Genomic DNA, 11867 nt, shown 5'->3' on the forward strand with positions numbered 1-11867 from the left:
GGCAACATCAATTTAATTGGGAAATTTTTGGGGGTATGCCATTGAAGACACATAAAAGAGACCCCAGAAAGCATACCAGAGGGGAGCAGAATTCTATTATATTTTAGATAAGGGCAACTATAAATATCTGTTCTTGAATACTTGAAAGAATGACTTTTTTACATGTCAAAAGTCTTCCAGACACATCCAGGGGGCAGAATGCTTAAAATGTCTTTCTTCTACGTTTATACAGCAAGCGGTCCACAATGCAGCTAAAACATTAAAAGTGATATTGCTTTTTTAAAACACCAGTCCACAGTGTGCTAATGTTGTTCATATGATATATCGCTCATTTGAATATTATTTTTAGCAGATTTATTTGCCTAATTATTCACTCAGTAAATCCCTATTTTAAAAATAAGAGCAAATTTGCACTTGTCCAGTTAAAGTTTTATTTGGATACAGTTAATCTACACAGCCATAAAAACGTGACTAGGTATTATTTGGCAATATATACCTAAAGTTTTAAAATGCAAACGCCCTTCGATCCTACAATGCCACTCCTAGAAAATTCTAAAGAAAATGGGTTTCCAAGGTTTATGGAGAAGTCTGTTTATCACATCACTTATAATTGAGGAAAAAAATGGAAGTAACATCCCTCAGATGTGACTATCCATAATTATGCTGCAGACCATTCAAGGATGGGCAAAACTGTCCTTAACAAATTGTACGTAAAAATAAGTTACTAGCTAGCTGCGCGGGCGGTTCAGTGGTAGAATGCTTGTCTGCCATGTGGAAACCTGGTTTCGATTTCTGACCTATGTACCCAAAAAGTAAATAAATAAGTTACTAAACTATAAGAACAGTATGACTACAATTTGAATTATACACGCAAACTATGGAGAGAGCAAGAGAAACAAAGTATAGAAGGAAATGCAGCATATGGAGTTACATTGTCATCCTTTCCTAAGGGTTATCTGTTTGAAAGTCACTCTCTGAGGAGCATGAAGCATAGAAGGCATTAGAATTATTGCAGGTGTGCAGAGATGGGGCTTTGCAACCTGGCATTTCCCAGTTAACAATGTATCTGGGTGCTAACTCTGTACCAGTTTTATATAGCACTGGCCACGCCAGTCACTGACTGTGTCAATTCCTTCTATGGAAGCTCTGTAAGTTCTTCAAATAGTGCTCTATTGATTAAGTTGTATTTTTAAATATACACCATTTACTGTTTCCTTACAATGCAAGCAGGTGATCTGGAGACTATATAAAAATACAAAGTAGAAAATACAGCCCCCATCATTTCACCACCAGATGACAGCGTGCTTCTTTTCGGTTTTATTTATTTACTTTGTATTTTAATTATATTTAAAATAGCAAAAAAAGGCACACACTTAATGGAGACTTGCAACTTCTTAAAATATTGCGGAATATTTACTAGGCACTCTGCATGTGTTAAGTGCTCTAAAACTTAAAGAAAAAAAAATCTTTTAAAGAAGAAGGGAGTCCATAATAGACCATGCTGCTGGTGAAGAGAACCTCCAGAGGGGCTGCGGGAGGCAGGAGAGAGAGTTGGGGGCACAAATGAGGTTTGATGCGAGCCGAGAAATGGAAAGTTGTCGTTCCCAATGTTAGTCTAATATTCTTTACTAATTCATCTTTTAAAACCCCGGTTTCTCAGATGCTCACTGAATCAGCTTCACAATCTTACCAGTTCCCTCATTAAGTAATAAGTTGAGTAAAATCTTTCATAGGTATTCATTCAATATTTTTAAAAGCTATATTTTGAGAAAAGAAATTCACATTAAAAACATACAGGAGAATACTTCAGTGCAGTACAAACAGCTTCAAAATAAATCCATTCTCAATTGGCTTGACTCTATCATTTTAGACAGTTATCTGGTAGATAAACCAAAGGGATTATTGCATGCCTTCTATTTTTGAAGCAGATAAGCAGTGTAAACTGTGTTATATATGCTGTATTTGATAGAAGGGGTACTTCCAGTTCCCAGCACTTCTAGTGCCCCTGTCTGGGAGAAAGGGGTTACCTTGCAGGAGTCTGCCTCCCCTGTAGAGGTGAAGAGCCAGGCCTGCTTCGATGTGCTCAGCCGCGATCAGGTCTGCGATTTCAGAGGAGCTTTCAAAGCCAAAGGCATCTTTCAGAATACATACGTGACCTGCAGCTTCTAGATGGTCCCTTTATTTAAAAACATACATGGGGAAAGAAAAAGACAGACAATAAACATTAAGGTGCTGCAGTCTGCTTCTATGGCTAGGATTTTAATTCAATATTAGTCTACTAATAATACTTATTTACCAAATCGCTCACTATAGGCAATCTGCCTTCAAATATAGGGCAAGGCTAAGAGCCGATGAAAATAACCACCCATCCACAAGGCACAGGTGTCTGACCAGTGAACAAGGGATAGTTAGGAGGGGAGGACAAGCACTGATACTTGGGGGCACAGACTGCCGTCTTTCGGGGGCATTTGCTGTGGCAGAAATAGATTTCTCTGATTTCATTTCTTTCTCCTGCCTCCCAATTATGGATGATACTCAAATTGACTTTCAGGTCTCACTCAAGTCTTCAAAAACCACCTATTCTCATTGTTTTAAAAAATACTTCAAGAAGAAAAAATACTTTGTGACCTTTCCATTCTACCTCCAAAATATCTTTCAAACGTGTCTTCTCTTTCTCCTCCTCTAAACTGAGTTCCCTCATAACACAAATCTAAAAAGCAAATCTGATAAACAAAAAAGAAATGTTCTGAATGGCAACAGTAGCATAAACAAAATCAAAAGACAAGTTAGAAACTGAAAAAAACACAAACAATCCACAACACTTACAAAAGGAAAGTGGCCTAATTGTCTTAACATGCAAAGAGCTTTTAAAAATCAATAAGAAAGCTTAACATCATTAGCCATCAGGGAAATGCAAATCAAAACCACAATGAGATGTCATTTCACACCAACTAGAATGGCTACTTAAAAAAAAGAAATGGAAATGTGTGGTGGAGATGATGTGAAGAAATAGGAACACTCATTCCTTGTTGGTGAGACTATAAAATGGTGCAGCTGCTGGGGAAGACAGTTCAAAAAGTCAAGTACAGAATTATCATATGACCCAGCAATCCCACTTCAAAAGTTTTGAAAGTAGGGACTCAAGCAAATATCCACACACCTACGTTCACAGCAACATTATTCACAATTACCAAAAGAAGCAACCGAAGTGTCCATCAACCAATAAACAGCTAAGAAAAATGTGGTATATACTAACAGTGGACTATTATATAGCCATGAAAAGTAATTAAGTTCAGAAATACGCAACAACATGGATGAGCTTTGAAGACATCATGTTGAATGAAATAATAACAGGCAAATTTATGAAGGCAGAAATTAAAATACAGGTTCCAAGGACTGGGGAGAGAGTAGGCAATGGAGAGTTAATGCTTGATCGGTACAGAATTTCTGTTGGGGGTGATGGGCAAGTTTTGGTAAATGATGGTAGCACAACACTATAAATGGAATTAACACTGGTGAATTCTACATCTCATTGTGATTAGAAGGAGGAAATTTTAGGTTGTGTATTACTAAAGTAAATTTATTAAATTAAAAATTTTAATAAAATTATTTAAAGGCAATTATGAGCACAAAAATACAAGCCTTCCAAAAGAAATACAAGTACCAAAGGAAATATTTTAAGAATAAAGAGAGCAAAGAAAACAGCTATATCATGAAAGACACAAAATAAATAGAAAAATAAACAGCATGGAGTCAGTATATTGATATTTCTTTTAGTCTCCAGTCTCTTAAAGCAGCTAGAAGTAAAAACCTAAAATTGGGGAAGGATAACCCATACCAAACTCTGAAATCTGTTCTACAACTAATTGTGGTGCTGTACTTTGAAATTTATTGCTTTTTTGTATGTAAGTTATTTTCACAAAGAAGAAATAAAAACTCGATTGTGATGATAATAATATATATTTTTACTCCTTCTAGCCTCCCATGTTCCGGAGCAGCTAGAAGGAAAAATCTGAGAGGATGGAATGGTAGCCCTTGACAAACTCTGGGATCTACCCTGTAACTACTTGTTGAGGAGTGCTTTGAAAACTATTGCTTTTTTATTTCTTTGTTATAGTATACAATAAAAAAAGTTGAAAAAAAATAAGCAGCATAATAATCACATAAAATAAAACAAAGGAAGAGAGACAAAATGTATCTGATAAGCTAAACTCATCTATTAAATTTTTTTTTCAATTGGTTTACAAGGCAAAATCCTGTTCTGTGTGCTATCAAGACATCTAAAATAAAGTGTTTCAGAAAGGCTAAAAATAAAGTTTATCTGGTAGGAAAAGGCACAGCACCAGATAAACACAATAAAAAAGCAAACAAGGCGATGACCTCAACAAACCAATCACAAGTAAATAGATTGACTCAGTCATCAAGAAGCGCCCCAGAAAAGAGAACTCTAGGACCAGATGGCTTCACAAGCATTCAAGAAAATATTAGTACCAATCCTGCTCAAACTCTTCAAAAAAACTGAAGAGGAGGAAAAGCTACTGAGCCAGTTTGACACTGTTTTGTCAACTAGAAAAGCCATATTCTCTACTCCTCACTCAGTTGTGGGTGGGACATTTTGATTAGGTGGTTGCCTTGGAGATGTGTCTCCACCCATTCAAGGTGGGGCTCTTTCCAGAGTCCTTTAAGACAGAAGCATTTTCAAAAAAGCTTCAGAGCAGAGCGAGCCAACAGGGGATCCAGACGTTTGGAGATGCAGAAAGAAAATACTGCTGGGGAAGGTGTGTGAAACCAGAAGCCAGAGGACCAGCAGATGCCAGCCACGTGCGTTCCAGCTGACAGAGGTACTCTGGACCCATCAGCCTTTCTTGAGTCAAGGTATCTTTCTCTGGATGCCTTAGTTTGGCCATCTTTACGGCCTTAGAATTGTAAGCTTGCAACTTAATAAATTCCTTTATAATTCCATTTCTTGTGTATTGCATTCTGGCAGCTTTAGCAAACTAAAACAGCTACCTAATTCATTCCATGAAGCCAATATCACCCCAATACCGAAGGCAGAAAAAGATACTACAAGAAAATTACAGACCAGTCCCCCTAATGAACATAGATGCAAAAATCCTCAACAAAATATTCGCAAATCAAATCCAGCAGCACATTAAAAGAATTATACACCACAACCAAGTGGGATCTATTCCAGGTATGCCAGGATCATTCAACACAAGAAAATCAATTAATACAATATACAACATCAATAAATCAAAAGGAAATACCACATGCTCATCTTGATTGATACAGAAAAGACATTTGGCAAAATTCAACATCCTTTCTTGATGAAAGCACTTCAAAGGATAGAAATAGAAGGGAACTTCCCCAATGTGATTGAGGGATTTATGAAAAACCCACAGTCAACATCATATTTAATGGGGAAAGATTGAAAGCTTTTCCTCTAAGATCAGGAACAAGAAAAGGATGCCCACTGTCCCCACTGTTATTCAACATTGTGCTAGAAGTTCTAGCCAGAGAAATTAGAGAAGAAAAAGAAATAAAAGGCATCCAAACTGGAAAGGAAGAAGTAAAACTTTCATTGTTTGCAAAAGACATGATATTATATGTTGAAAATACTGAAAAATCTATAGCAAAGCTACTAGAGCTAATAAATGAGTACAGCAAAGTAGCAGGGTACACGATCAACACCCCAAAATCAGTAGTTTTTCTGTATTATGATAGATATTACACAGCTGTAAGACAGAATAAAGTCACGAAGCATGTGACAACGTGGACAAACCCTGAGGACATGCTGAGTGAGATTAGCCAGAAACAAAAGGACAAATACCGTATGGTCTCACTGATATGAACTAACATTAATGAGTGAACTTTGAGAATTAAATTAAGGACAAAGGTGATCAGGAGACAGAAAGAGGATTGAGATTGGGCATTTGGTGCAGAAGGAATACAGAATGTGCAACAGGACTGATCGCAGAGATTCAGAAGTGGATAGCACAATACCATCTGACGGTAACACAATAAGTACACTGAACGATGCTGAGTGCATGTATGGCCAAGGGAGGGCTGGGAGCATGTATTACATAAGAAGTAAAGACAGAAAGTATAACTTAGGAATGCCTAGAGCGGACAAACATGGTGATTAAATATACAAATATAAGAATGCTTTTCTGCATGAGCGAGAACAAATGAATATCGACATTGTAAGGTGTTGAAAATGGGACGGTGTACAGGAAAAAAAATACAGTCAACACAAACGAGGGTCTGTAGTTAACAGAACGTTTTAATGTGCTTCCACTAATTGTAACAGAGGCAGTATGCGAAAGCTAAATGTCAATAAGTAGGGAATAGAGAGGAGGCATACGGGATTCTTTGTGGTGGAAATGAAATGGTCCTCAAATAAACCATGATGGCAAAGGCACAGCTATGTGATTGTACTGGAACCATTGATTTTATAACTTAAGGTTGGATGGTATGATGTGTGAATAAAGCTGTTTAAAAATGAACAGAAAGATAAAAGTGCCAGAGAAAACGTGAGAGAAAAGGTACCTGCTCACAGTTGGTGCGGCCCCTCTGAAGGGCAGAGCGGTGGCTCCACAAGCCAGAAATGAAGAGACAAATATTATAACACCCCACTTTGATGGACTAACTATAATGTACAAACCCTGAGACTGAAGTCGAGAGCACAGGTTATCAGGTGAAGGCCTACTGTCAAGGTGCCTCGATTGTAAGGTCTTACAGCAGTCACATCTGTTTCAGTAACTGTGCTTACTAAATTCCGAGATACTGAGCTCTCTGTGTACAACCTGCTCATTTCCTGGAACTTCAGGTATTTGTGTGACACCTGAGACTCAGACCTAGAGTTGTGCAGCTACGAAAATCAGCACTACCCCATACGGCAACTGTCATGAACACTGAAGAAGTGGTCAGACTTCAATTTGAGCTGTGAATGAAGTTGATCTGGGTAGGGCTACAGTAAATCAGAGCACAGAGTAAAGAATAACACTAACTGTATTTTTAAACTTCATCTTCTGTGGGAGACCCAAGGAAGAGATGTTTATTTGGTGCAAAATGTATATTTTTGGTAGCACATTTGTCATATATCATTTGACTTCTATGGTGAGCTTATCTGAATGCCATAAAAGTATTGACAAAGTCCCCTTAAGGGATTGGGGGAAAAGGTGGAAATACGACACTTCTCTACCTGGGGAAGACCTGATATTTTCACAGAATCGGGACTGCCAACTTGATGGGTGAGGCCCTCAATCTTGGGGCTGGGCCTTATGCAATGTACTCCTGCAGAGAAGAAGCTAAACCTATCTATGATTATGCCGAAGTGTCGCCCCCAGAGAACCTCTTTTGTTGCTCAGATGTGGACTCTTCTCAATTCAACAGGTGACCCCATTCCCCTCCCCCCCTACATGGGACATGACTCCCAAGGGTGAAAAACTCTCTGGCAACATGGGACAGAACTCCCATGGATGAAAGTGAGAATGGCCAAATGGGGAAGAGAATTGAAATAAAATAGTTTCATTTGCTGAGAGATTTCAAATAGAGTCGAGAGGTCACTCGAGAAGTCATTCTTATGCTGTGTATAGACACTCTTTTTCAGTTTTTGGTATATTGGAGTAGCTAGAGGGAAGTACCTCAGACTGTTGCAATTATAAAAATGTGCTTTCACCAGTTGTAACAAATGTACCACGCCAAAGCAAGGTATTAATAATAGGGTGGTATCTGGGAATCCTGTATTTTATGCATGATTTTTCTGTAAACCCACAACTTCTCTAATAAAAATTAAAAAGAAAGCAAACAAGGATTACCAACTTAATATCTGACAAGGGCAAATTCAAGCCAACAACCATTAAATGAGACAAAGGCCACTTTTCAGTGCTAAAGGTAGAATTCACAAGGAAGTCGTAAATATTCTAAATACTTATGCACCAAATAACTCAGCAGTTTATAAGAGAGAAACTCCGGAGATGCAAAAAGAGAGACAGAAACACTAATGGTAGGAAATTCATTACTCAGTTCAAAACTGAGAGCACATAGAAAATCTACACAATTTAATCAATAACAAAGGTCTTAAAAATTACTGAACTCTGTGTCCTCATAATAGAGAATATATCTTCTTTTCAAGTGCATATAGAACAAATGAGTTCCATAAAGTAGAAATAACATAAACAGCATTCTCAGACCACAGTGCAATAAAAGTGGAAGTGAATAACAAAATATAAAACAAAAAGCCCCTTTCAACTTGAAATTTAAAAACTCTCTATTAAAGAACTCTTGGGTCAAAGAAGAAAAAAAAAATCAATAAAGGTGAAGAGGGAGAGAGAGACTAACAGCCCAATAGAAAAACAGAGATGGCCATAAAATTTGTAATCCATACTAAGGAAAATACAGAAGACTTTTAAATACAGGAAACGGTACTTCACTTCAGTTGTTGGGTTTTTTTTTAATGTAGAATATTTGTGAAGATCAAGATGTCTGCCTACAGCTTAATGACAAAAAGAGTCACGCATTATTTGCAAAAGGTTAAACTGGTACAGCCTCTTGGCAATACAGCAAGAGCTAGAAATTAAAAATTAACCAGCCCTTTGGCCAAACAATTCTACTTCTAGGACTTCGTCCCAAAAACATGCACCCAGGGACAGGCAAACACGCAGCTGTGTTTGAAGATCAGCAAGGCTGAAAGTAACCCTGCATTGTCTCAGCAGGGCCCTGCATTACGGTACATCCCTGCAGTCAAATGCTCAGGGACAGTTAAAGGAACTGCAGTGAAGCACAATGAAGAAATGTGGAATGAGCTTCAAGATACATCGTTCATACACTTCTAATGGCCCACAACTGAACTTCTGATACATGGGACAACATGGATGAAACTAGAAGATATTATGTTGCGTGAAATCAGCCAGACACAAAAGGTCAAGCACTGTATGATCTCACTCATATGAATTAAGCAGAATATGCAAATTATTAAAGCCAGAAAGAATACAGGTTAGAAGGCGCTGGGTGGGGGAGGGAAAGGGCAACTTAATGTTTTATTGGGTTAGTATTTCTGCTTGGGGTAATGGAAAAGTTTTGGCAGTGGAGGGTGGTGATGGCAGCACAACATTTGAATGTAATTAGCAGCAGTGACTTATATTTTTGAGTGTGGTTAAAAGGAGAAATGTTAGGTTGTATATATGTTACTAGAATAAAAATTTTTAAAGAAACACCATAGGCCTGTGCAACATCCACAGCATACCCTAATATAAACAATGAATTACACAGTTTGAGTAATCAGTACGCCCATAATAATATTCTCTCCTCAACTGGGACAAAAGTTCCACGTGAATGCAAAGTGTTAATAATCAGGAAAACTGCATGTGGGAGGGGTCTGTGGTCTGCATGATTTTTCTGTAAACCTACAGCTTCTCTAATTTAAAAAAGTTATTTAAAAGACTATTTCTGCACAAATGTTCATAGCAATAATTGTCACACTAGCCAAAAAGTTAACAGGAGCCGGACGCAGGTGAATGGCAGGGATGCTGCCTGGAGGGGAATGAAGTTCCAGTACAGGTGAGAGTCTGCAGGGGAAATCAGCCAGACCCCACCAGAGGCTGCGCGGCTCTGTTTCTATGAAATACCTGGGCAAATATGTACAGACAGAAAATAGGTTCGGGGCTGCCCAGGTTGGGGAGGGGCGGTGGCAGTGACTGACAAGGGGTGCAGGGCGGGGCCGTAAAAATGTCCTGGAATTAGATGGTTGTGATGGTGGCAAGACTTTGTGAATGGACTAAAATCCCCTGTGTCGCACACTCGAAAAGGGTGAGTTTTATGTGATACGAATTACATAAAAAGATACAGGAGAAAGAAAAATTCATTTCTCAGGGGCGCCTTTGCAGACCGGCTTGGAGTCGGTCGGTCCGTCTGCCTCGCCCCTCACACCCTACGCCTCCTTTTTGCAGCCCCTGCCATGACTAATGAAATGACCGTTTTGTCATGAAACGTGCCAGTGCCAGAACCTTCTTCCAAATGGCAGTGCCTCCCACAGGGCTGGTGTGCAGCTGAGCAGTGGGGCAGGCTTCCAGGGGTGAGGGCCCCCCTGTATCCGGGCCTGGGCTGAGCTCTGCCTGCTGGAGACGCTCAATAAATATTTGCTGGATGAAGATGCTGGCCGGCGTCCGACACCTGTAGCCTGGCATTACTACAGAGTTGACAGCGTCCCCCCTCCCCTGTGCACTTCCCTCCCCAAAAGCTCCGGGTCACAGCAGCTCTCAGAACCCTACAGCGGGGACCCAGACTCTAAGGGGACACGGTGGTATCTGCTCCCTCCTCTCCCTCCTCTCCCGCAGAAGCTGTGTCGGCCTCTGTTTGCGCCTCTTATCTAAAGTAGTTCCTGTTCAAATAAAAACTGGGCTGCTGCTAGAGAGAGAGCAAACAGGCGCCACCAGCCATGCCGCGGGATGTGTGGGTGACATATGGGTGATGAGCCCGGGGCCAGCCCTCTACAAGCTGGCCTGCTTGACCTCAGGATTCTCTTCTCAGGGGTGAGGAGGCTCAACGCCTGCGCCCTTGCCTTCCTTTCCACAGTCACCCCGAGCGCTTCCCCTGGGCCCCCGAGTGCCCTGCACCCCAGCTGCAGGTGCCGAACGCAACCCTGAGGAGTATGTGACGGTTCGGGTGATGGCAGGGGGCAGAAAAGCTTTTCTGGAAATGGCAAGAGAGTGGACACCGCTGGTGTTTTGCAGATGAGAAGGTCCCTGCCTCGCCTCTCCCATGTGGTACAGAGGCGACCCCCAGCCAGACCTGAAGACGCCAGCGGGCCGTGCTCCAGCAAGTCTCGCTTACCAAAGCAGGCCGCAGGCCCGATTCCACGCGGGCCCCCGGAGGTTATTTCAGGGTTGCCAGGACGAGTCTTTTAGCCTGGCAGGAGGCATCCTCCTGAGACTGAAGGGCCCCTTCACTGACTCACTAAAGCTGCGGTGGGAGTACTGTTTGCATCCAGTACCGGGGCCGAGTAGTTCTCCTCCACAGGTGAACTGGACTTTGCCCTCTTACGTCTGACCCTAGTTTTAACTGACCAGGGCTGTTAACTTTTAACTTCGAGCATTACTATTAGGCACTGACCTTGACCAGTGTGCCTGATCAGTGAGGACGGTCAGTTTCCCGGGGGAGTAGACATGGGGGGGTGGGGGGATGCACATACCCCGACCCCCCTCCCCCACAGGCGGTACCCTACGGCACCACAGTCACAGCCGGCCCCTGTGGGCTGCAGACGGCCCCTCCGTCCCCCTACAAGCTTTGGGCCTCTACGGTTCACTCGGTCACGTGTACACTGGGCAATAATCAGATGACACGACCAGAACCCTCTGGTTGGCTCAGGGGACCCAAGACAAAAGGGGTGCACTGCAGGGGTGGGCTGGCTCCCTGCCTTCATGCCTTCATGTCCCTGTTCACGCCAGGGCCGTGCGACCAGGTTACCTGCACAGCCAACCGTGAATCTCAAACCCCAGGCACTCTTTCTGAAATCTCGCATGCTAACAGGCAAATCCTCTGTTGTAGATTGCTAAGATTCAGCCCGCTCAGCAGGCAGCTGCAGAGAGGAGGCGCCTTATTAGGACCTCTGACATGCCTTGGGGTGTGGGTTTCGGGCCAGCGACAAGACAGCTTTGCCTCTCAAGTTACAGGTCACCAATAACCCCCATCACTTCTTTCTATCACCTTCATCTTCCAAAGAAATGCTGAAGGCCCGGGCTTATAACAAAGACCACTATTTTTAGATGCAAGACCTCACGGTTTTCCTGTTTTATTGTCCCTCCATAATGAAGGAAGCCATGGGTTTTCTCTCCCTCAGTCCCCACATTCGATCGCCAAGCCCTGTC

At 41.5% G+C, this 11867-nt stretch overlaps 1 protein-coding gene across 3 annotated transcripts in view; it reads right to left on the reverse strand.

Annotated features, from left to right (window-relative positions):
• Positions 1-11867, reverse strand: part of GLT1D1 (glycosyltransferase 1 domain containing 1) — an 83289-nt gene that overhangs the window by 69964 nt on the left and 1458 nt on the right. For all 3 annotated transcript variants that reach the window (XR_013175448.1, XM_077159551.1, XM_077159550.1), the window contains exon 2: positions 2028-2176. Coding sequence is in view for 2 of the 3 variants with exons in the window: in XM_077159551.1 (XP_077015666.1) it covers positions 2028-2176 (149 nt within the window). In the remaining variant the exon portion in view is untranslated. The remainder of the gene's footprint in view (positions 1-2027; positions 2177-11867) is intronic.

Source organism: Tamandua tetradactyla, chromosome 5, assembly GCF_023851605.1.
Source record: "Tamandua tetradactyla isolate mTamTet1 chromosome 5, mTamTet1.pri, whole genome shotgun sequence".
NCBI classification, from domain to species: domain Eukaryota; kingdom Metazoa; phylum Chordata; class Mammalia; order Pilosa; family Myrmecophagidae; genus Tamandua; species Tamandua tetradactyla.